Source organism: Halictus rubicundus, chromosome 13 (assembly GCF_050948215.1).
Source record: "Halictus rubicundus isolate RS-2024b chromosome 13, iyHalRubi1_principal, whole genome shotgun sequence".
Taxonomy (NCBI): Eukaryota; Metazoa; Arthropoda; class Insecta; order Hymenoptera; family Halictidae; genus Halictus; species Halictus rubicundus.
The window spans coordinates 7,497,952-7,523,180 of NC_135161.1; the positions used below are offsets into that span (position 1 = coordinate 7,497,952).

General features: G+C 42.9%; 2 protein-coding genes and 1 long non-coding RNA gene across 11 annotated transcripts; 2 read left to right on the forward strand and 1 right to left on the reverse strand.

The window, feature by feature from the left end:
- Positions 1–5,092: 5,092 nt before the first annotated feature.
- LOC143360411 (uncharacterized) lies at positions 5,093–6,252 on the forward strand. Its single transcript, XR_013083270.1, has 3 exons — positions 5,093–5,749; positions 5,820–5,896; positions 6,154–6,252. It is a non-coding gene; the product is annotated as an uncharacterized LOC143360411 (long non-coding RNA).
- A 46-nt stretch (positions 6,253–6,298) lies between these two features.
- Positions 6,299–21,197, forward strand: Ufd4 (ubiquitin fusion-degradation 4-like). 9 transcript variants are annotated; one of them, XM_076799203.1, is made up of 20 exons: positions 6,299–6,555; positions 7,218–7,263; positions 7,534–7,673; positions 7,747–7,981; positions 8,130–8,470; positions 8,551–9,604; positions 11,306–11,702; positions 11,976–12,011; positions 12,253–12,516; positions 12,698–14,164; positions 14,239–14,525; positions 14,703–14,963; positions 15,828–16,026; positions 16,179–16,379; positions 16,857–17,113; positions 17,623–17,793; positions 17,881–18,096; positions 18,176–18,420; positions 18,528–20,141; positions 20,227–21,197. In XM_076799203.1, exons 3-20 carry the CDS (start codon positions 7,534–7,536, stop codon positions 20,507–20,509), a joined length of 7,668 nt encoding a protein of 2,555 aa, XP_076655318.1. In that variant the 5' UTR covers positions 6,299–6,555; positions 7,218–7,263; the 3' UTR covers positions 20,510–21,197. The 9 variants fall into 9 exon arrangements, with proteins under 9 accessions (XP_076655318.1, XP_076655321.1, XP_076655320.1 ...); XM_076799206.1 differs by having other exon boundaries at positions 17,635–17,793; XM_076799205.1 differs by having other exon boundaries at positions 16,866–17,113.
- Positions 21,198–21,796: 599 nt separating this feature from the next.
- Mdh1 (malate dehydrogenase 1) lies at positions 21,797–24,495 on the reverse strand. Its single transcript, XM_076799213.1, has 6 exons — positions 24,354–24,495; positions 24,028–24,150; positions 23,464–23,659; positions 22,897–23,219; positions 22,299–22,676; positions 21,797–22,212 (listed from the first exon to the last, which is right to left on the reverse strand). The coding sequence occupies exons 2-6, from the start codon at positions 24,028–24,030 to the stop codon at positions 22,111–22,113; spliced, it is 1,002 nt and encodes a 333-aa protein (XP_076655328.1). The 5' UTR covers positions 24,031–24,150; positions 24,354–24,495; the 3' UTR covers positions 21,797–22,110.
- Positions 24,496–25,229: the final 734 nt, after the last annotated feature.

Here is a 25,229-nt window from a genome sequence, read left to right on the forward strand (position 1 = left end):
CGAGCAATTATTGTGAGCAAAAAAAACTAAATCTGACAAGTCTCTGAATAACGACAGAGAAAATGAAAATGGAGCAGAAGGCTCAAATTTGCGAAAAAGAAAAATGAAAGAAGCGAACCAGAGCAGAAGGCTCTGGTTCGAGGGTGACGCTACCGACTGGTTACAGCAGAAGGCTGTGACCCAAATCAACAAGCGACACTAACAAGGTGAATCTAACACAATAATTGCTCGAGAACTAATACGAACTTATAAATACTGTGAAGTCTTCTTACTATTCGCTGTCTTCGTTCGACGATGATCATGCTGAACTGTTGTGATTTAACTGAAACAGACTAATAATAATTGGACACGAAATAGAGGAACACCGAAGTAATCGAAGAAGAAACGAGTCTTCGTACGATGCGTTGTTTTCGTTCGATGATAAATGCCTGCAACTGTTGTACTCAATCTGAAACAGACTAATAATGATTAGACACAAAACAATGGAGGAACACCGACGTATAAGAAGACGACGAAACAAGGACAAAACGATGACCCCGTACACGAGTACGGCCTACCTAACATGCACACGAGTGCAGATCTACCAGCTCACGAGAGCCAAACCTAAGACCAGCTCACGAGAGTCAAGCTAACCCCGTACACGAGTACGGCCTACCGATCATGCACAAGAGTGCGAATCTACCAGCTCACGAGAGCCAAACTAACCCCGTACACGAGTACGGCCTACCTAACATGCACAAGAGTGCAAATCTACCAGCTCACGAGAGCCAAACCTAAGACCAGCTCACGAGAGTCAAGCTAACCCCGTACACGAGTACGGCCTACCTAACATGCACAAGAGTGCAAATCTACCAGCTCACGAGAGCCAAGCTAACCCCGTACACGAGTACGGCCTACCTAACATGCACAAGAGTGCAAATCTACCAGCTCACGAGAGCCAAACCTAAGACCAGCTCACGAGAGTCAAGCTAACCCCGTACACGAGTACGGCCTACCTAACATGCACAAGAGTGCGAATCTAACGAGCTCATGAGAGCCAAACTAACCCCGCACACACGAGTGCGGGGTTAGCCAACAGGGATTGTACACAATAGTAGACGGAGTCAGAACTTCAAACTACTATGTAAAATGGGAAAGCAACGACCTAAAGGCTAGGGTCGCCCCGGGATCGCCAATACCCGTACTCACCCACGGCCCCATCCGTGAGTGAGCCCCCTGAGGGACCTCCGTTCGGAGGAATACCAATTTTAAATAAGATACATAAATAGACTAGGAACTTTTGAAAGTTCTGAAGTGAATTTCAATTCGAAAGTCGAATAATTTCAATCAAAAATAAGTCGAAAGAAATTGGGACGCAACGACCTACAAGGTAGGGTCGCCCCGGGTTCGCTAATACCCGTACTCACCCACGGGCCCGGCCCGTGAGTGAGCCCCTGAGGGACCTCCGTTCGGAGGAATACCAATTTTAAATCAGATAAATAAATTTTAGAAGAAGAACTTTTGAAAGTTCAGAAATAATTTTTAATTTGAAAGTTGAACAATTTTAATCAAGAATAAATATTGCGAAATTAGAACGCAACAACCTACAAGCTGGGTCGCCCCGGGTTCGCTAATACCCGTACTCACCCACGGGCCCGGCCCGTGAGTGAGCCCCTGAGGGACCTCCGATCGGAGGAATACCAATTTTATGTTAAAAATATAATATAATATAATTTCAAAATACCAATTTTATGTCAAAAATATAATATAATATAATTTCAAAATACCAATTTTATGTCAAAAATATAATATAATTTCAAGGAAAGAAACTTGTGAAAAATTCCGAAGCAAATTCGAATTAAAAATACAGAAATAATAATTGACGGCGTTCGTTGAATGAACACGTATTCCAAAATAGAAAATGTATATTTGTATTGTTACTTACAAAGAGCTGTTGAAAGTTGACCAAGGTGAGCGAAGACGGCTTCCAGGAACCGCGAGCCAGCTTAAGGTGGACCAGGGTTGACCAGGGTTGACCAGTGATGTCCACTGCAGCTCTGGAGAATCCCTGGTCCACTGGAAGGTAGGCAAGGGTAGGCCAGGGTGGTCAGGGAGGGCCAGGGCAGCTCTAGAGAACCTCTGGTCAACTCCAAGGTCCTTCGTCCTTTTGGTCCCGGAGCCCTTCCGCTCTCTCCTGAGTGCGCACCTCGACTGACGGACTGAGCGCGGCCGCCGAGATCAGGTGCGCGGTGCGCGGTGCGCAACTCCCCCACCCCAAACTAACTTCGCTAGATTTCGATCGCGGCGATAGTAATTATTGATAAATTTGTTATTTCTGGCTGCTTAATGTTTATAACAATTTCTTTTGGTAATGTTATCAACAAGCACTCCCTTGACCATCTTGCCATCTAATTTTTTAGTAAAAATACCTAATAGAACCCGAAATACAGAGTAACTTTTGAATCATAAATATTCGGACGTATTAATTTATCGAACACATTTCACTGATAAATTTATTATTTCTGGTTGTTTAATATTTATAACAATTTCTTTTGGTAATGGTATCAACAAGCAATCCCTTGACCATCTTGCCATCTAATTATTTAGTAAAAATAAATTATAGAATCCGAGATATAGAATAAGAATATTCGCACGCATCAATTTATCGTACACAATTCACTGTTAAATTTATTATTTCTGGCTGTTTAATGTTTATGACAATTCCTTTCGTCAACCATGTCGACAAGCACTCCCTTGATCATCTTGCCATCCAATTTTTTAGTAAAAATAGTTATTAAATCCCGAGGTACAGAATAATTTATAAACCATGAATATTCGTATACATTAATCCATTGGTCACAATACAATACACAACACAATAAATTTATTATCTCTGCTTGTTTAACGATTATAAGAATTGCTTTTGCGAATGATTTATTTTATTTATTAATTTACCAATTCCTCTACCAATTTGGGTAGAGTCGGTATTTGATATCGTGCGATACGAAACAGCATAAAGTGACTAGCGTGCTTCTACATCTCGTTTGTGATATTAGTTCCACAATATTAGTTTCGACCGATACGGTAGGATGTGACACAGAAATGGTAAGGTCTACTCCTATGCTTGGACTGTGCTATTAATCCTCGTTTCCAAAGAGTTTCTCTGAATAGAATGTATCATTTTAAGTACAAGACTTGCCGCGAGTTGTTGCTCACTGTCCGATTCGCGGTTTGTTGTTTGGCAATTCCTTGTTGACAAGGACTCCACACGAGGTTTTTCTTCACTTCTTCCCTTGTCCTTGCATTGTCTCTGATCAACGTTTTGTTGCACATGTTTAGAAGATTCGATCAGTAAGTTGATTCGATGATTGTCTTTAACCCGCTTACTTCGAAAAGCGTGGTTTTAAACGATGGAATCTCAGGAGGTAGTAGAAACGATGACATTGAACGATTCCGACTCGAAACCACTTGTACCTATTTTGATACGGCTTGACAAAGGTGGTTGTGCTCCTCACGATATTCACATTGATAAATGCGAGGTATTTAATAATCCTCTGCGTAAGACTAATTTATTTTCGTTCTTTCACACTCTTCATTGATTGAACTTTTTATGTTTTGAATAGTTCAAAATAGGTCGTGCTAGAGATAACGATGAAATTATTTTGGACACAATGATATCTAGGAGACATTGCATCATAAGATGTGAAGGAAACAATGAATGGATCATTAAGGACCTAAGTTCGTCCACTACGTTCGTCAATGATGTACCTCTTGTACACGGTGTGAGCCAGAAGCTCAACAATGAAGACATTATACAGTTTAGTACATGCACACAATTTAGGTATAAATTTGCGTTTGTTGAAGAAGAGCGCAAAATTAAGAGACCCAGGCTAGACAAACAGATACTGGAAAATGTCCTTACAGAGCAGAAAACGTTTGCAGAGAGCCAGGAATGTCAGAAGAGAGTTCTCAAAGAAAAGTTACAAACAAAACAAAAGGAGCAAGATATATTGAAACAACAATTGGAACAACTTTTGGCGCAACAATCTGCTGCTAAAGAGGACACGGAAGAACTGAAAAAACAAATCGTTGTATTAGAGGGTAAAATAAAGAATGGTAACGACCAAGAACAACATTTGCATAAAATGTATGTTGATCTGCTCGAAGAATTAGAAAATGAACGTGTGCAATTTGAAAAACGATTGAACGACGAGAAGCAGAAGTGGCAGGAAGCATTGAATGTAAGTAAACAAGAAAAAGAAGCGTTGGAGATCAAAACGAGAGAACAGATGGAGAGATGGAGAGAAGAACAGCAGTCTGAATGGAAGAGCGTTATGGAAAATAGAGTTAAAGAGGAGAAAAATATACAGGCTCAATTGTTGAATGAGAAAACTGTCTTGGAAGAAAAGTTAAAGGAGACAGAAAAGGCTTTGAAAGAAAAAGAAGCTATAGCTGAAACGACACAAAACAATGGTACCATCGTTTATGTTTGTAATAGTAGAAGCTCTAGTTTGTAATGAATGTTTTTTGAAGAGTGGGACCAATTACAGTAAAACAACAACTAATCTAAACTTTGTATTTCTAGCTGCAGGCCCCTCTGAAACTATGAACGATAGTTGCATATGTTTAGAAATTATAAACGATCCATCGCTAATTCAAGTCTTGGACACCATCGATTTGACTGTATGCACTCAAGCTATTCCAAATACACAGCTGGAAAAAGAAAGTGTAATAAATAAAGTAAGCAATATAATGGATGAACAGTTGACTTGCAGCGTATGTTCAGAGTTATTTGTGAAGGCAACAACTCTGAATTGTATGCACACATTCTGTCAGCATTGTATTGCTACATGGAACAAAAAAAGGAAGGAATGCCCTGTATGCAGAGCACCAGTAGCATCCATGAATAGGTCGATAGTTCTTGATAATTTTATCGAAAGTATGTTAGAGAATCTGCCTACTCATTTCAAAGAAAGGAGAAAGGAACTCGTAGAAGAAAGAAATGGTAACCGTGCAAATAAATAATAAAAATCTTATAATTTTCCAATGGTAGAATGAAATCTTAAAATATTTTACATCAGTTTTAGCTACGAAACACAAAAGGAAAGTTCGATGACTTGTTGCCGCAGAAAGAAAAAAAGTCTGATTCCTGTTGATGTTCAAAACACTTTATTTCAGTATAATTTTTTTATGTTTTATTAAATACTACCAGCGTTCATATAAAAGTATTTTCCTAATAATAATATAAAAAATAAATATGAGATAAAAACAATTAAAATGCATAAATCTAATTATCTAAAAAATAGTATGGTATCATTAATATTTTCCGCTTATTATTTCTAACGGTATTGTATTCAAAGCAGTAATTAAATTTAAATTACATCTAGAATGTACGATAACAAGAGGAAGAACAAAGTGCCATCTGATGGTAAAAGTTTCGAATGTATGGATTGCAACATAAAATTTTCTATTTGTTTGCTTTTTTTTTATACACATTGCTTTTTATATCGTGATAATATATTTTGTTATTTATTAAAATGTCAAGCAAAATGTATATGCAGTTCTCGATCACAATTTGCGGATTTCGTAGATATATTTTTCGCAAAACAATGATTCTGTTGAACATGCAAAATTTGATGGCGCTGCAAAACGATCATAAAGTATCATGGTACCAGAGAGGACTTTCAGTCGATCAGTTGACTTCAAGGTAGTCGGAGTGGGGTGGATGACTATTAAGCTGCGTTGGAAACACGACTTTCGGAAGAGACACGTAACTTCTTTGTATAAATTCGCGTTGTAATTGAATCACGTAACGCTCAACGAAATATGTTAACTTTCAGAACTTCAAACAACACATTCAACTACCGATACATACAATTCGAGACTTTGATCAACATTTACAGTACTTCCGCACGAGGTACGTACCTACCTTTAACCCCTTATCGTCTAACAATGAGTCAGATTAGTGATGCAAATTTCTCCGAAATATGTACATCGTTAACATCCTTTAGATCGAAATAAAATCCCATTGCCGGATTTTGTTCTGTTGTCGATTTTTCGTTGTTAAACAGAATAAATCCTCTTCTATTTTTCTGGGAAATTATGGACGACGACCATACCGTGAAATCATTTGCTTACATTTTGAAAATTAGTCGTGTCACGTTTTGCAAATAGTTCGAATTGCAAAGAATTCGGAGGAGCCTGCTGCGACGGATTCAAATGAACCGCGGATTTCCCTCTTCCGCGATTGGCCACTGTCGGCGGCGGCGCTGCAGAACGTCGAGCATTTTCGCACCGAGATTCTTGATCCACGGTTGTCCGTGGTTGTGACACCGAACTATACCCTGAACGTCGCGTAAATGGCGAAATACAATATACGACGACACTAGGGTAAAGTGAAATCTTTTCGTTCGGTGGAGTGGTTCGTTGGTCCGTTGGTTCGATCAGGTTTCCGTGTCGCTGACGGACCAAGCTCTCGACGACACGGTCACGTTGTTTCTCGCGGTGGGAAAACGACTCGACTTTGGAAGGATGGCGACCTGACCCCTTCCGAATAATGGAATACTGTGCACAACGGTACGTTATCATCTCGGCCGAGTTTTATTTACCATGGCTGTGCGCGATCGTTCCCTCGAAACGTTCGCACGAGTTCGAGGCACGGATTCACCGCGACAGCTATATTCCCACGAAACCTCCTGAAGGTTACGCGAGATGTTATTAAAGACACTATCACGCTTTCAGCCGTCGTCATGACAAATTTTTTTCCACCTGTCTTTGTGCCTCCGACGACAGTGCATGATTTTACGAGATCTCGAGCCAGAGACCACGTGCCTCCCTATTTATTTCACCGGATTCGCGTGAACGTTTTCGGGAACGGATTTCGAGCGAACATGATCGCTCCTTTCGATGATTATTTACATGCTTGAAATTTCCCAGAAGTCGTGTCTCGCTAGTAGTAAAAAAAACATGGAAGGGAGAATACTACTGTCAGTGGAATTCTCGATAATAAAAGTTACAGCTAGTCCCGCGAGACTTTACGGGCATTCTTCTTCACCGCCTTTGTCTACTGTGAATTCTATTTTTTTTTCATCTTTTGTCCGAACTATAACAGGATTTTTGTTGACACTTTTCGATGACAGAAAAATTATGTACACTTTTTCTTAGGGTATTAGCATGATCCTGAACATCGGTTTGCGAATGATTTCTATTTAGCTTCATTGACTCTGTTTTATTTTCAGATTGTCAGTTTAAAATACATTGAATTGGTGCTATTAATCTTACAAGGTGAGTTTCATTGTTATTTTTAACCCTATGCACTCGACGTCTGCTCTAAGGCACCGCTGAAAACGAATGTACTGTCATTCGAAACAATTACTAAATGTCTCTGCGCTTAATGAATTGCTAAGTGTCGAAGCACGGTATAAAAATGTACTAGATCGGATGATACGTTTGAATTCTGGAATCGGAATAGCTTCGAGCACAAAGGGTTAAACTTCAAATAATTGCCGAGTTCAAATGTTTGTAGTACTAATTCGTTTTACGACTTGTAAACAGATGGCTGACGTTGATCCCGAGACTCTACTGGAGTGGCTCAGTATGGGCCAAGGAGATGAAAGGGACATGCAGTTAATTGCTTTAGAGCAATTATGCATGTTGCTGCTCATGTCTGATAATGTTGATCGATGCTTTGAATGGTATATAGATTATAAAATAACCATTAGATATAAGTATTGTGTACAAATTGTATAAAAATTATTCCAATTTCAGCTGTCCTCCACGCACATTTCTCCCTGCATTATGTAGAATTTTTTTGGATGAACTTGCACCGGATAGTGTCTTAGAAGTAACTGCTCGGGCCATCACATATTACTTGGACGTTTCTGCAGAATGTACGCGCAGAATAGTAGCAATGGAGGGTGCTGTAAAAGCTATTTGCAGTCGCCTGTCCGGAGCTGGATTAGGTTCCAGAACTAGTCGGGACTTGGCCGAGCAGTGCATAAAGGTATCGAACGATTTTATTGTCTGATAACTACAGGTGCGCGGGAACCCGACTCGTCTCGGTTCTCGCACAGCTCTACTAATAACGAATAACTCGTTAGTTAAACAATAAAACATTAATCGAATATACTTGGTTTTTGCGGTTGCCATAGGTGTTGGAACTGGTTTGCGCAAGGGAAGCTGGTGCTGTATTCGAGGCTGGTGGCCTTCCATGTGCCTTGTGCTTTATCCGAGAGCACGGAGCTCGCGTGCACCGAGACACCCTGCACTCTGCAATGGCCGTAGTGACCCGTTTATGCGGGAAAGTAGAACCGCAGGATAAATCATTACCGGATTGCGTCGAGGCTTTGTCAACGTTACTCAGACACGAGGATGCGCACGTCGCCGACGGAGCGCTTCGTTGTTTCGCGTCGCTCGCCGATAGATATTCGCGTCGAACCACCGATCCCGCTCCATTAGCATCGAACGGATTAGTTTCTGAACTCTTGCATAGGCATGTGTCTCTAGAATTTCTATGACACGGCCGTGAGACCACAAACGTTTTATCTAACTCTCTTTCTCTTTCGTTTTCAGGTTGTCGAATGCAGCAGGGCCTGGTACAGCGATAGCAGCGACTTCCGGAAATCCAAAGACACCGCCACCTTCCAGCACAGCGTCAACGATTCCGACTCCGGAAGCGAAATCGTGCGCTTCCGTGTCCACTATAATTAGCCTTCTGTCGACGCTTTGCAGAGGATCACCTTCGATAACCCATGACCTTTTACGCTCCGAACTGCCGGACGCGATCGAGAAAGCTTTGAAAGGAGACGAGCGATGCGCTCTCGATTCTATGAGATTGGTCGATCTGTTGTTGGTTCTGTTGTTCGAAGGCAGATCGGCGTTGAGCCGCAATACAACCGGTGGCCCGTCCGGACCGTTGTTACCGCGATTGAGGCGTTTGGATAGCGCCGGGGAGAAGTCTCACAGGCAACTGATCGATTGTATTCGGTCGAAGGACACGGATGCTCTGATAGAGGCTATAGACTCCGGCGGCATCGAGGTGAATTTTATGGACGACGTTGGTCAAACGTTACTGAATTGGGCGTCCGCGTTCGGTACCCACGAGATGGTCGAGTTTTTATGCGACAGAGGCGCGGATGTGAATAAAGGACAACGATCGTCCAGTTTGCATTATGCTGCCTGCTTCGGTAGACCTGCCATCGCTAAAGTGTTGCTGAAGCACGGCGCGAATCCCGATCTGAGAGATGAAGATGGAAAGACACCGTTAGACAAAGCCAGAGAACGGGTGGACGAAGGTCACAGAGAAGTGGCAGCTATATTGCAGTCTCCTGGGGAATGGATGCTGCCGAATCAGGAACACAGAAAACCGGAAACCGAGTCGGAGTTCACAGAACCGAAAGGCGATCCTGAAATGGCCCCGGTTTATTTGAAACGATTGTTGCCGGTGTTTTGTGCAACGTTTCAATCCTCCATGTTGCCCAGCGTTCGAAAAGCCAGTCTAAGTTTAATTAGGAAGATGGTGCATTATATTCAACCGGATCTGCTCGTTGAAACGTGCGGTTCCGACAAAACAGGAGATTGCGGCGCTATGCTTGTAGAGGTGATTGCCAATGTGCTGGACAACGAGGTAAGCTCGGTAGTTCGAATTTTCTATTATAATCAGTATTATCTTTTATATGTGTATGTATATATGTACGTATACAGGGTGATTCAGTTAAGCGTGCTACCCAAATTACTTGTCAACTATTTGGTAGACGAAAAGAGGGTCGAAACGAAAGTCATACGGTTTCAAGAGTAGCGAACAATGCAATAATTCGTTTTTATCTATTTTGTCGAGATGTAAAGGTCACCTTGAGATTCTTTATTGTAAAGGGTGAATGTGGGTAAAAGGGTATAGTTTTTTTACGGCAACCACAAGATTAAAATTGACCCTCTACAATAAAGAAGCTCGAGAGGTGACTTTTGTATCTCGATAAAGAAGCAAACTGAATGAAAACTAATTATTACATTGTACGCTACTCTTGAAACCATACAACGCTCGTTACAACCATTTTTCTTTTTATATACCAAACAGTTTACATGTAATTTAGGTGGCACACTGAGCTGAATCATCCTGTGTATTTCTTTAGGTCCTATGAACAAGTTAATATTATTACAGGATTAGTTAATAACAATATGTTGAACATGTTAGTAGTCATGCAGGCAGGCAGGCAGCCAAACAGACAATTCTAGTGATTTAGTTAAGACTGTTCGCAGGAGCTTGAGTTAAAAACACCATCACCACCACCTCCGCCTCTCAAGCCGTATATTGGCCCAAAATTGCGTTGCCTCTCATCGTGCAAGTCTTCCAGTTCCCTGAACTACATTGTTGATAAGACGGTAACGTCTAATTCTATATTTGCCAATCGCTAGTTGGAAGAGACCCCTTGTGTCCCCTATTTGCTATACGTGACACTCCCAAATATTTTTTTTTACTCTTCACTGGGTTTTTTTTCATTAATAACTACGCAAATATCTCATTAACAGTATTGCATTCGTTCTATAATTTATAAAACAAAGCGTGATATCTAACATATACGTAAGCATGTCTTACTTCTATTCTGACAAGAAAACGTGTCCGTTTTTAAGTGTATACAATATATATATATTTTGCGATACTATAAAATATGTATATCGACAACGTGGAGTGAAGACATACTTTTTTCTTCTTTTCACTTTTAACTACTGTCATACGCATTAATTGTACACGTGGCCCAACGAGCAACATACATTTTAGCACAGAACGTGACATAAGAGGACAGTTAGGGCAAGAGAACTTTGAGAAAAGCTTCGATTCTGGAAAAAGAAAAAGAAAGAGATGTTGTGAATGAGTTCTTTCGTTGAACGGAGAGTGGAGTTTCGATTCTACGATCTAGATGCACACAATGAAGGATTTAAAATTGCAAAGCTGGTTGTCCACTTCTGTCGACTGTCTGCCTGCTGCTGATGGAATTACTGGGCGTTATTTGCTTGTGATTTCATTAAAATCGCGTAATCGTTTTGCTCACAAAATCAGATTGTGCCGTTCCATTGATGTTGTTTCACATACATTCACCGAGACAACAGCCAACGATTCTCAGAAACATGTGTAGCACTTACTTCGCTTAATTAAATCAAGAAAAATACCAAAGAAAGAAAAACAAACAAACAAACAAACAAAGGACCAGAAAGATCGTCTTTTTTTTTTCTTTTTTTAACTTAATTGGATTCTGACTTCAATGACGAGACATTGCCGAGTGCCATTTTTTAAACCGTTCTTTTCTTTCTTTTTCTATTTTCATCCAAATAGGAGGACGAAGCCGGACACTTAGTGGTCTTGCAAATGATACAAGATTTGATGATAAAAAGCAAAGATGAGTTTCTAGAACATTTCGCTCGTTTGGGAGTCTTTTCGAAAGTTGCCGCGTTGGCCGGGCCGAAAGAGACCGCGCCGGACCCGGAGGCAGACTCGAATCAGTCCGGGGAAGAGCAAAGAATGGAAGACGCGAGAGAGCTTTTGGTAGGAAGAGCTTATCATTGGAGAGATTGGTGTATCTGCCGAGGACGCGATTGCCTTTACGTCTGGTCAGACGCGGCTGCCTTAGAATTATCGAATGGAAGCAACGGATGGTTCAGATTTATACTGGACGGGAAACTGGCGACAATGTACTCCAGCGGAAGCCCGGAGGGTGGAACGGACACGTCAGGTGCGTTCTCTCTTTCCCGTTAACGTCAACGCCAGATTCTCATCATGTCTCGTCCATCTTGCCATTGTCTTTCTCGTCGAAGTGTCCTCCTCACCTCCTTTTACACCCTTCGCGCCAAATTAAATTGCCTCCGTTCCGAGAGATCACCATTCTTTGTTTTACTTATTATATCTATTTATTTTATTTTCTTTTTCTTTTGTTCATTTGTGATTAACTTCCTATTCGCGAAGGGGAATAGTTTAGTGAATAACTGGTTTTACTAACTGCCTACAGGAAAAGGGAGGAACACAGAGTCGCTTACCACCGAAGGTAGGTAACATACATGTTCGACCCCACCTATAGTTGCGCACGTTCTCCCAATAGAAAAAAAAACCCTTCAGTGTTGAATCATCGACAGCATGACACAATCAATCCTTTTATCTCTGCTGCATGACCTCTCTTCTGAACATACTTCTGCCACAACATTATTCGGTTCATTGAACAACTTCACCACTGTCCTGCTCCGGTCGGTCAGGCCGTATCAATTACTGGAACGTTATGTGCATTGCAGAAAACCGTGGCGAATTTTTGGAGAAACTCCAGAGAGCTCGTAGCCAAGTGAAACCGAACTCTGTGAGCCAGCCCGTTTTGTCACGGCCCGGCACGACCCGGCTGATCGTAGGAAATTGGGCATTGTCCAGCAGGAGGGAGAGCATGCTCGGCATACATAACAGCGACAGTTTGCAGGTGACCATTCTAAGAGAGGATCTGCCTGGATTCATCTTTGAGTCGAACCGGGGCACAAAGCACTCCTTCACAGCGGAAACTAGTTTGGGTAAGTGAGATCATATACTTACCGTGGCGACCATATACTTGCCCTGCGAGTAGTAGGTTCATTATTAACCCTTTCTGGTCGAATAGTTACTTATTTGACTGATATTACTGTACATTCACACCAACACGAAGCTTGCACACCTTGATTATTTCATCGGTTCATCATTACTCCTTATTTCCAGGTCCAGAATTTTCAGCAGGCTGGGCCGGGAAGCGAGGGAAACGATCGAGGTCCAAGATAGAAGCGATCAAGCAAAAAGTGAAAATGCAAGCTCAGGATATTTACGAGCGTTACTTCAAAGCTGCCCAGGCTCAACCGCGCGGAGTGGTCGCCAAGTTAGGAGTGATCGTGAATCAGATCGAGAAAGCTTGTCAGAAGCAACAGTCCGGGAACCGAGAATGGCGTAACATACTGCAAAGCACGCTAGAAGAATTGAAGCTTTTGTTGAACGAGGAGGGGAAGGTCTCCGCGTACGAGCTGCATTCCAGCGGCCTAGTTCAGGCGTTGCTTGTCCTGTTGGCAGCTCCGCCAGGACCACAGCCACCGACATTAAGAGCGACCAAGCTCCGAATGCAACGAATAGTAGTATTTAAAAGTTGTTTCCACGCGGCGGACGTGAACAAGGAACACAACTCCGCGAAAATTCTAGTCCATAAGTTGGTCTCGGTCTTGGAATCGATCGAGAAGTTACCGGTCTACTTGTACGACACGCCCGGCTCGGGCTACGGTTTGCAGATTCTGACCAGAAGACTGCGCTTCCGCTTGGAGAAAGCTGCCGGCGAAAGTTCTCTGATAGATCGATCCGGTCGTAGCTTGAAGATGGAGCCGTTGAGTACTATACAACAATTGGAGAACCATTTGTTGCGAATGGTGGCGAAACAGTGGTACGACCATGACAGATCCACGTTCACGTTCGTCAAGAAATTGAAGGAGGGCAACAAGATCACGTTCAAGTATCACTACGACTTCGATGAGAACGGATTGCTGTACTGGATCGGTACGAACGCGAAGTCTTGCACCGAATGGGTGAACCCTGGACAATATGGTTTGGTCGTCGTCACGTCCAGCGATGGAAGGAATCTGCCGTACGGTCATCTAGAGGACATTTTGAGCCGCGATCCTTCCGCGTTGAATTGCCACACGAACGACGACAAACGGGCCTGGTTCTCGATCGACTTAGGGGTATGGATCATACCGAGCGCTTACTCGTTGAGGCACGCGAAAGGCTACGGCAGAAGCGCTCTGCGAAACTGGTTGTTCCAAGCGTCCAAGGACGGCGTTACCTGGACCAATCTTTACGCCCACGTCGACGACACTTCCCTGAACGAGCCTGGTAACACAGCTACCTGGACGTTAGAGTTGCCGACGGACGAGACGCAAGGTTGGCGTCACCTACGGTTGCAACAGATCGGAAAGAACTCGTCCGGTCAGACGCATTACTTATCCGTGTCTGGATTCGAAGTTTACGGCGAAGTGACCGGGGTGTGCGAGGACTTGGGTCGCGCCGCTAGAGAGGCCGAAGCTGGAATCCGTAGGTTGAGGAGATTAATTAAATCCCAGGTATTTCGTCATTTGGTCGTCGGTGCTAGAGTTGCTAGAGGCCTTGACTGGAAATGGAGGGAGCAGGACGGCATACCACCAGGTTTTTGTAATACTATTTTGTCTTTTGTCGAAAATTGTACCGAGTGATTCGCTAACACATTTGTTTCTTGATTCCACAAGGTGAAGGTACCGTGACGGGAGAGCTGCATAATGGTTGGATAGACGTAACGTGGGATCACGGCGGTTCCAATTCGTACAGAATGGGTGCGGAAGGGAAATACGACTTGAGACTAGTCGGTGCGGGTCTAGACTCGGATAATGGAACAAAGGGTAAAACCGGTACCGGAGTGCTACCGGGACGAAAATCCAGCAGTACCCCTAGTTTACCAGATTGCACCGACACCGTAATGCGTGGCTCGGTGGCGTCTACCGATCAAGCAGCGAGCGCAGATAATTTGGCAGCAAAGGTACGGTCCCCAATGTTCTTTCGCATAGAATCGCAGACGTGTTCTTTGAATTACTTTTCGCACAAACCTACAATGGAAATATATACACGTGTTAACGTATTAATCAGAGTAGAGAGAGAGAAAGAGAGTCACACTGGTTTTAAAGCAGCTTCTCGATTTTGTGTTTGTTGCAAGCAGCAAGCCGCTGAATCAATAGCAGAGAGTGTGTTGTCGGTTGCTCGTGCCGAGGCGGTTGTTGCTGTGACCGGCGAAGGCGGTGCAAACTCAACGAGCGAATTGTCCGTTGTGTTACACCCGAGACCCGACACTACCGTGACAAGTGATCTGGCAACGATTGTTGAGAGTCTTGCCCTTAACACTGACTGTTCCACCAACAGTAACAGCAATCGTGCGTCTAGTAGTTCGAAACCGTTGCTTGCTACTGTGCGAGGAAATAAGGTGTGATCATATTGCTCGCGTAATCATTAAAACCAGCATACCGGGTGAGTCGCTTAACTGTATCCTTGAAATTTACTGAGAACCCACATGTTGCATCGGAAGTAATTTCAAAATTGTTAGACATTGACCGGTGTACATGCAACGCAACAATTAGTTTTGCAGATATTATTCCGGAAGGCACCGGTGATCAATATGAAATTTGAAGCATGTTATGAAGAATGTGGAAGGACCCAAATATTAAATTTTAACTTCGGGAATTCACTCGTTTAAAAAATATAGATACTTTAGGGGAAGCCGCTCAGTCACTGTTTAAATAGAAAGTAGTCTATTGTTTTGGGGGAGGGGCTACCGCACCTAACCGTAACTCTAACCCTAAATAGTAACGCACGAACTGTCACACATTTCTCTAAGCATCGCGTTCCCAACGGAAATCATTCACGTGCATACGTATCCCTCAAGCATTCTTACATTGTTGCTGAATGAAGCGTCCAAAGCATCGAAAACCTATTATGACGGATTTATAATTGAGAACCTGTATCTTCTAAACGCATAAATTGCTGAAGCTAAAATTACAGATCTGTGGTCCTTCCCTATCCCTCATAGTACGCACCAAGTTTCATCTCGATCAAGCACCGGTGGCTTTCAGAGGAACAGTCAGTTTTGCTAATGTACTTGTAACGTTTTTCTGATTAAAACGAGCCCAAACAATTTACATCACGTTAAGTCGTTTTGATCCACGATTCCGTAGATCCTCCGTTATGAGGGAATTATGGTGGTACAGTTAAGTGGCTCTCACCCTGTATACACGTGTCGCATCGACATGCATAGAATTTACACTAATTCTCTATTGAAATACGTTTACAGCCAGTGGCGAACCTGCTCGAGGCAGCCGAAGCACTCGACCGTGTCAGAGAGGGAGCCGATAGGCTACGCAACAACACCAACAGCTTTTTAAGCGGAGAGTTACTTAGTTTAGTGCCTGTTAGAATTAGCGTGTCAGGCGAGTCGGAGGATAACTCGTTAAGGATAAAGCCTGTACAAAGACACTCTGGGATCACCGATGGTATGAGAACAGCACAATTACCTTTTTCTGCTCTTTGTCATTGTCGAAACGAAAATAGTTTCATTAAAAGACTACTAATACCGTTGTTTATCGCTGTCGTCCCGTAAAACACGCGAGACTGTACTCACCTTATTACGTTTTCGTTGGACTAGCTGCCAAAGAATGCAGTCAGGACAAAGAAGCTAGCTCGTCTACGCAAAACACAACTGGAGCATGTCCTGTTGTCGTGACCAATCCCATGTCCGTGTCCGTACCCAACCTTGCTTGTTCAGATACTAGCAATACTTTGGAACCAACAACTGCCACCGGTTTGTTGGGCACATTTACCGCAATGACTCGAAGACGAACATTTGGTTAGTGTTCATGAAATATTGCTAGAGAATATTTACGTATCTTTCTGCATCGATCACACCGTTCTCAACGCCAATTTTGCGTTTCGTTAGACGATCCTTATTTTCGAGACTGTTCTTGCGCTTATTTTTAGAGAAAAACTATCGAACCATTGGCATTGGGATTTTGCACACGTATTTATTGGCATTTGAAGTACACGTGTGATTTTTTTCAAATAAAAATAATCAAAATTAGTGAATTTTTTATATAACAACTATCGACATCTCGGCAATGAGAGTTGCATAAACGCCTACAACTACATTGATTTTATGCTTGAAATCGATTTTTTGAAGATGGAGAACCAGAATAACCCGTTAATAGATCTTGATGGTTTCACGATTAAAGGTGTATCGAGACGGAAGACAAGTTGAAGATCGGTGTGGTCGTTGTCGTCGTTCGCAAACGTTTTCATACCCCGCTAACAAGGTGTTCCCTCGTAGGACCTACAGGTGGACAGCACATCGCTTCTAATTCCAATACCGGTTCAAATTCACGCGGACCTAACTCGGTGTCGAGCTTAGTCCGTCTCGCCTTGAATCCTAATTTCCCTGGTGGTTTGCTGAGCACCGCGCAGAGCTATCCAAGTTTAACCAGCAGCGGTCAAGTGGCGGGCAGCGGTGTCACGACAACGACAGGAGCCGGATTAGGACAGGCGCTGACAATGTCCCTGACCAGCACGAGCAGCGATAGCGAACAGGTAAAGATCTTTGAACGTTCGACAAACATTTCGTTCTCGAATGTTTCCTTCTCAAACGTTGTAAGCCTAAACTACGGATTTTATGCATTTGTAAGAAAACTGTGAAGACATTAGAAGAACTTGATACCACTGTTATCCTGTTCTGAGCTTATTAAGATTATCAACGCTAGGTTTACGGGGCACTAAATATGCCTATTCTGCATTACTTTATAAAAACAACGAAAATGTATCTGTCCAAATTTGTACCCATTTCTTTTATAATATCTACCTAAAGAAATAAATTTTTCGAATAATCTCTCATTCGTGCATCTTTACAATTTCGATAATTGTGAATTAAGAATACTAGAATCCGTCACCTAGTGTGAAGAGAAAAAGTACAATGTTATTGAATTTCAGTTTCCCACGATAGACTTAAAAAGTTTCTCATTTGCATCGAAATCCGCAGTCTAGTTATGTCTATGTACGATATTGAACATCGATTGTATGATTTTATATAATGTAATAAGCAGTTATTGCTACAGGTGAGTCTCGAGGACTTTTTGGAGTCTTGCGGAGGTGTTGCCAGTTCTAGTGCCAGCGGAGCCAGGATCATTAACAGACCAACGCTCGTGACAGAACTGGAGGACGACGAGGACGTTGTTCTCGAGGAGGAGGAAGACAACGACGATCACGATCAAGAAGTGAGAATTCTAGAATGTCATAAATACCCCCGAAAATTAGCTTGACCACACGGTGCTAATGCGTTCTTTCTCTTCTATTTCCTATAGGAGGACGACGAGGAAAACGAGGAGGAAGGTGACGGCTGTGAAGGTGACTACGAAGAGGTAATGATGAGCCGCAATCTGCTGGCAACATTCATGGAAGAAGAAGCTTCTCAGAGCAGCAAGAGTCGTGCTTGGGACGACGAGTTCGTTTTGAAACGTCAATTCTCAGCTTTGATTCCCGCTTTCGATCCTCGACCAGGTCGAACGAACATTAATCAAGTAAGTGAGGGGAAACGATCAGGCTACTGCGCGACGGGAGCAACGGAATACCGTTATTCTTATTGTACAATGTGCACAGACAACAGATCTGGAAGTTCCACCACCTGGCAGTGAAACGCAGTCTAGCGCGCGCGTGGGGTCACTGCCTATGCCGAGGCTATCGTTGACATTGAAGGGGCCAGGTCTTCCGGGTGTACCGGATGTCGAGTTACCGCTCACGGAGCCGCATGCCAGTATCTTCCAAGCTGTGCAAGAATTGATGCAGCTCACCGAACTAGGAAGCCGCCAGGAGAAACTGAGAAGAATATGGGAACCAAATTACACGTAATGCGCGTCTTCTTTGTTCCCTCGAATCACTGTTTTCTCTGCTCGTATATTTAATGCTGAATTAACGGGAACGCGTTCTAATACGTTTCTAATATGATTCGCAGTATAATATACAAAGAATCGAAGGACGAAGAGTCATCGGGAAGAGCAACGCCGATCGTCACGCTGTACTCTCGCAACGCCACTCAGAACTCTTCGGCGTGCACCGTGGAGGACGTGTTGCAGCTTCTGAGGCACGTCTACGTGTTGAGCACGACCCGCGACGACGGCAAGCACGTCGACTACGAGGAGACCGAGGAGTCGACGTGTTGCGTCCATCCCGACGACTTCACCTCGAAGAAGATCACGAACAAGATCGTCCAACAGATCCAAGACCCGTTGGCGTTAGCCGCCGGAGCGTTGCCGAACTGGTGCGAGGAACTAGCCAGGAGTTGTCCGTTCCTGCTGCCATTTGAAACCAGACGATTGTACTTCAGTTGCACCGCGTTCGGAGCATCGCGGAGCATCGTGTGGCTTCAAACGCAGAGGGACGCGGTTCTCGAGAGGCAAAGAGCGCCCGGTTTGAGTCCGCGACGCGACGACAGCCACGAGTATCGCGTCGGCAGGCTGAAGCACGAGAGAGTCAGCGTACCTAGGGGAGAGAAACTATTAGACTGGGCAGAACAAGTGTTGAAGGTGCACGCGAGCCGGAAGAGCATACTGGAGGTTGAATTCGTTGGCGAGGAGGGAACCGGTCTCGGGCCGACGTTGGAGTTCTTCGCGCTGGTCGCTGCGGAGTTGCAGCGGAAAGATCTGGGTCTGTGGCTGTGCGACGACGAGGAGCCGCAAGAGGAGTCGGAGGAAGAGACCAGAGTTTCCAGCGACCAGGCTCGACCAGCGGGATACTACGTGACACGACCGAGCGGCCTGTTCCCTGCTCCTTTGCCGCAGGATTCAGCGGTTTGCGAGCGCGCTGTACGATATTTCTGGTTCCTTGGCGTATTCCTGGCAAAGGTTCTGCAAGATAATAGATTAGTAGACTTGCCGCTGTCCCGTCCTTTCTTAAAGTTAATGTGTCATGGAGATATCACGAACAACGTGAACGAGAAGATTGGCCTGTCCGGTGTCACTCAAGAGAGCATGTCGTCCAGCATGTCCAGCAGTTTCATATCGGAAGAGGGGGAAGCGGATGCCGCGTACTCTTCGTTCGTACCATCTCCGTGGTACGCTGGTCTCTTGGACATAGAGGACCTAGTGCACGTCGACCCGGTAAGGGGTGAGTTCCTCAAAGAGATCCAGACAGCCACCGCTAAACGCGACAGAACCTTCTCGGACGGTCGCAGTTCCGCGGACGAGGAAACGTCCCTGAACATCACCCATCCGTCCGGGATGTCCGTGCCGATCGAAGATTTGGCTTTAACGATGACCTACTCGCCGAGCTCGAAGATATTCGGACACGATCAAGTGGAATTGATCGAGGGAGGCGCGGACCTGCTCGTCACCATGGAGAACGCGAGGGAATACGCGGAGCTAACAATTAATTATTGTCTCGATCGGGGAATCTCGAAGCAGCTCGAATCGTTCAGATCCGGTTTCTCAAAGGTCTTCCCAATGGAAAAACTCCATGCTTTCAGCCCCGAAGAGATCAGGGCGATGCTTTGCGGCGAACAAAATCCGCAATGGACTAGAGAAGATTTAATCACCTACACCGAGCCTAAGTTGGGTTACACGAGAGAGAGGTAAATAAATAAACACGTTATCGCGATCAGGTAACACGTTGCGTGCACTGTAACCGTTATTAAATTTTCTTTTTCTCTGTTACAGTCCTGGATTCCAGAGATTCGTGAACGTTCTAGTTTCGTTGACCGGCCCAGAAAGAAAGGCTTTCCTACAGTTCGCGACCGGTTGCTCGGCCCTGCCACCCGGTGGATTATGTAATTTGCATCCTAGGTTGACTGTGGTGAGAAAAGTGGACGCTGGCTCAGGTGGTTACCCATCCGTTAACACCTGTGTTCATTATTTAAAATTACCAGAGTATCCCACCGAAGAGATACTTAAAGAAAAACTTTTGGCCGCGACTAAGGAGAGAGGGTTCCATTTAAATTAATCTCATTTCTGGTTGGGCAAGGATCTGCGCTAACGGTGAATAGAACCAGAAAAAAAAGTATATATATATATATAGGCGTACTACTCGCCCTTGAAGCGTGCGAATCGACTCGAGTAGTTCAGAGGATCGAACTGTGTTGTGTGTTGGTCTACACGCGAAAGCAAAGTCTGGCCTTGATGTTACTCGAGAAAACCGGAAATAATTGTCCAATAGGAGGAATCAGTTTGAATGAATTAACACGTGGCCTGGAACGGAAACGCGTGCGTGGCCCAAGGGTGTTTAGAATCGCTTGAATAAAATAATAGTTAATCCGCGTAACGCGACTATTCTAAGACACAATATTTGCTACGTAATTACATTCTGATTTGTACGGTAACTAATCATGCGAATAAGAAGCAGAATCCAATTTTATCGATCTATTAGATATGCAAAAGAGAAGACGATTTGTCGCAGGTTGTCCGTTCCAGGTGATCATACGATACGATGACGAGTTTTGTCCGATACAATAGAAATTGTATTTTCTCAAAAAAAAAATGTAATACACGCGAGTGTTTTCACGTATATTTGCTGTCCTTGTGGAACAAGAACTTTACAGTTCCTCGATATAGAACGAATGTTCGTACTGTCTTCTTTGTGGAGTATTGTTATGCTTGAAACGTGATTCGTACTGTAAGGAAAAGAAAAGAGAGAGAGAGAGAGAGAGAAAGAAAGAGAGGCACCCTTAAGGTAAAAATTTCTATTTTCTTTGTCAGTATGCCTCTACGGTAACCGTGCACACACACACACACACACATACACAACATTGTCGTTATTGAAATGCACGAGAACTGTGTAAATCAAAATTGTCCTCCGCAAAGTGCTAAGTTCTTTTTCTTTTTTATTGGTCACCACGAGAACGATGTATTTTTAGCATCCCGACCAATTTTCACAGCTTCGAATGTTTGTCCCTTTTAACCAAACGTATCAGCTACATCACTAACAGACAGGCAAAACGTCAAGATGAGAACGATGGCGAGAACGTTTTGATGAACGAAACCGTTCAGGAAGACTATGCAAGCTGAGCACTCTGCATCTTTGTACAATATGCTACTTAATGCTCACTCGATAATTATAATTATAGGCGGAAATCAATATACCTGTAATAATAGTGTCTAGAAGAAAAGATATGAAAATAATATAAATGTGAAAAAAGATTGATTAATGATATCGATATGAGGAATAGTTACTATTACTGTAATATAAATTATTATTGATTCTTGGGGAAAAGAATAAAAGAGAACAAAAAAAAACGTTATAAAGTATAACATGTTTTTCAACGTAATTTGTTACACGTTTTATACAGTCTATGAATATAAATGTATGTGTTTAACAATTCCATTGCCCTTTAGAAAAGATATGCGTATCACTATGTCCCATATAATGTACGAGCTATTATATACCGCTAATATAATGTACACAGATCCACCGGTGTCCTCTTAGGAGGCTTTTGTAAGACCGTGGGTTCACATTACATTATATATAACATGCAAAAAAACATTGAATCTTTACAATTTCGCTGAACGAGATACGGGATTCTCAGAATTATAGTGACCCGATCGTAGTCACTTTTGTTGTAATACAGCATTCGCTTCCGCACGTTCTTCTTCCAATTCCTTAGCCGTAACAGTCAGCTTGGATCTTCCGAAATCGTTGATTGGAAGTCCCTGAAAAATTGTTGTAAATATTATTTATCTCCTTCTACTTCGTTGCAAGAGATTAATTATAAATATAGTACACCGAGCTTACTTACTTGGACGATTTTGTATTGTTTATTTTGTACAGTTACTGGGAAAGAGAATACAATATCCTTCGGGATTCCATAGCTGCCGTCAGACAGGACACCCATGCTAACCCATTCGTCTGGGTTGGTACCCATCCACCAGTCTCTCATGTGATCACCGGCCGCTTTCGCGGCAGACATCGCGGAGGACATTTTCCTCGCAGCTATCACAGCTGCGCCGCGTTTCTGAATTGTTTCGACGAAAGTGGTGTTCAACCATTGTTCGTCGTTCACAGCCGCAGGTACTGGCTTTGTGCCAGATGGAAGAGTTACAGTGGCATGCGCGGCATCAGGATATTGGGTCGAACTATGGTTACCCCAAATAATTACTTTCTTCACATTGTCAACCTGTTGGCAAATGGAAGTTTAAGTACAATCCTTATCTCTCATGTAGTATATACAGTGTGTCTGGTTTAAATGTGTATACACTTGGTGCGATAACAGAAAATAATCGCGTGTATACATTTCAACTGGATATACTACATAAATACAACTTGATCATCTCGAGTAACTATAAACTATGTTCTCGTTAGTGGAGACGTCTTGTGTATTGTAGCATCGAGTCTACCTGGACACCCAATCGCGCTGCTAAAGCTGCTTGAGCACGATTTTGATCCAGTCTGGTCATGGCAGTAAAGTTTTCTTTTGGGATAGATGGTGCATAGTGGGAACAAATCAACGCGTTCGTATTGGCCGGGTTTCCGACGACCAACACCTTAACATCTTTCCTAGCATATTTATCCAAAGCCTCTCCTTGGACTTTGAATATTTTTACATTGGCAGCTAGCAGATCTTTGCGTTCCATTCCTTCTTTTCGTGGCATTGCGCCGACGAGGAAGGCAGCAGCAACATCCTTGAAAGCTACAGCTGGATCAGCAGTTGGCACAATTTCTAAAAAGTAAAACATTCATATATACTCCTTCGACGAGGATATATTTGCATGCTCCAAAGATATCAATGCGTTACATAATCTCTATGTTATGTAACAAGTACATCTACCACATGTTGCATAAGCTGATATAATCATTTTTAGAACTTGAACTCTCATGCTGCAACATGCTTGGTTTTAACTACCGATGGAAGAATATTTGTAGGATTGGATTTTACATTATTTCCTTAAATCTCGTGTCTTTACCTCTCAAAAGAGGAAGAGCCAAGTCTTGTAATTCCATAACTACCCCATTTAGCACGCTCATCGCAACTGGGATATCTAATAAACGGAGAATGACTGGTTGGTTTGGTCCAAAAACTGAACCAGCGGCAAGCTGGTACAGCAGGGAGTAGGCGATCTGCCCAGCAGCACCCGTAACCACCACATTAATTGGTTCCGTCTGAAAAATGAACAAACAATTCAACCCTGAGTACATGAAATTTTCATTGTAACTAGGGCTAATTCAACAGAATTTGCTGTGAAAGCATAAAAATCTGCGATTCAGCATTAGAGTCAATGTCAATGAGAATTTTCCAGCCCTTGCTCGAACAATCGTATTCATATAGAAATGATTAGCGTGGCGCAGGTGGTTAAATGAATGTCGTGGCCAGGATGTATCAATAACCATCAAAAAATTATTGTAATGCTTTGAATGACACACGAAGGTCAAATGCAGGTTAAGCCGTGCTTGGACAATATAAAATGCGCAAGAATATTGTAAATTGTTTCTTAAAGGGAAATAATATGTGGTAGGTAACGGACACTTACCATGTTTCACCGGCGTTCGCTATGGTACAGACCAGTTTCGAGATAACGACGGAAAGAGTGATAGAATCCTCCAGAAGTGGTAAGGTCAAACTGATTGGTGTAATAACATTGACAGCGACTGGTCTGGAAGACAGATCTGAATTCAAATGTTCGCGCTGGAGGTAAAACAGTCTAGAGAGCTTGCTAAGTATTTTCTATCGGCGAAATCATAGTAATGCTTCAATTTATACATCGATAACGACGGCTTTGAAAAGGGGAAACCGTCGTGCACGATAACGATTCTAAAAATACAAGATAATCGATATTTTATGAAAAATTATACATACGTAGTCGAGCAGTCGTTTTTCGTGCACTCTTTTAATATTCCGCGCGTGCTGGAAATTTCATTCGGATAGAAATCATTGAAAACGTTCGAACGTTTGATTTTTACTGAATGCGTTAGAGTCTGTATCTTTGACCAGCAAGATATTGTTGCATAATATTTATAGATATTTCAAAAATTTATTTAAACATAGTCTCCAATCCTAGTGAATGAAATGATGCTTCGAATACTTGCGACAAGAGGGCGAAAAAGATTTTTGTTTCTCGCAAGTGATCCAGTTATCCTCAAACTCGAATTTCGAAATACGCATCCTGCCGATGAATTTTTTTTGCCTCTTGCACTACGATTCTCTTCGCATCTGCAATGATTGAGATTTCTTTGTCACTTGTAATCTCCTAGAAGAAAAAGAAATTGTATATTCTTTGTATTCGTGTATTTTCTACATCGGTTTAACAATGTTTCGTCATTGCTTCGGTTTGACAATTTCAATTTGGCGCCGCTCTCAATCGCGCATGCTCGAGAATACGAGCCATCTATATTTACTACGGTGAACTAAAAACATTAAGGCTACTTCGTAACACTCGTGTAGTAGTACAATTAGTGATAAAATATATATATAAATATATTGCACATGTATTTACATTTATAATATATAAGTAATTAGATTAACAATAATATATAAGGACCGTTTTTTGTATTGGGCAGATAGAGCTCCAACGCCATCTTTGTATGATATATATAAAGGGAAGAATAAACCATAAACCATAACAACTAGTGACGGGCACTGTAACCATAAGTACAACAGGTTCGTTATCGAGCCTCTAAATATTCGTTGTTCATGACTGTACTGTCATGCTGCCTCGTGACTGTACGCCGATTG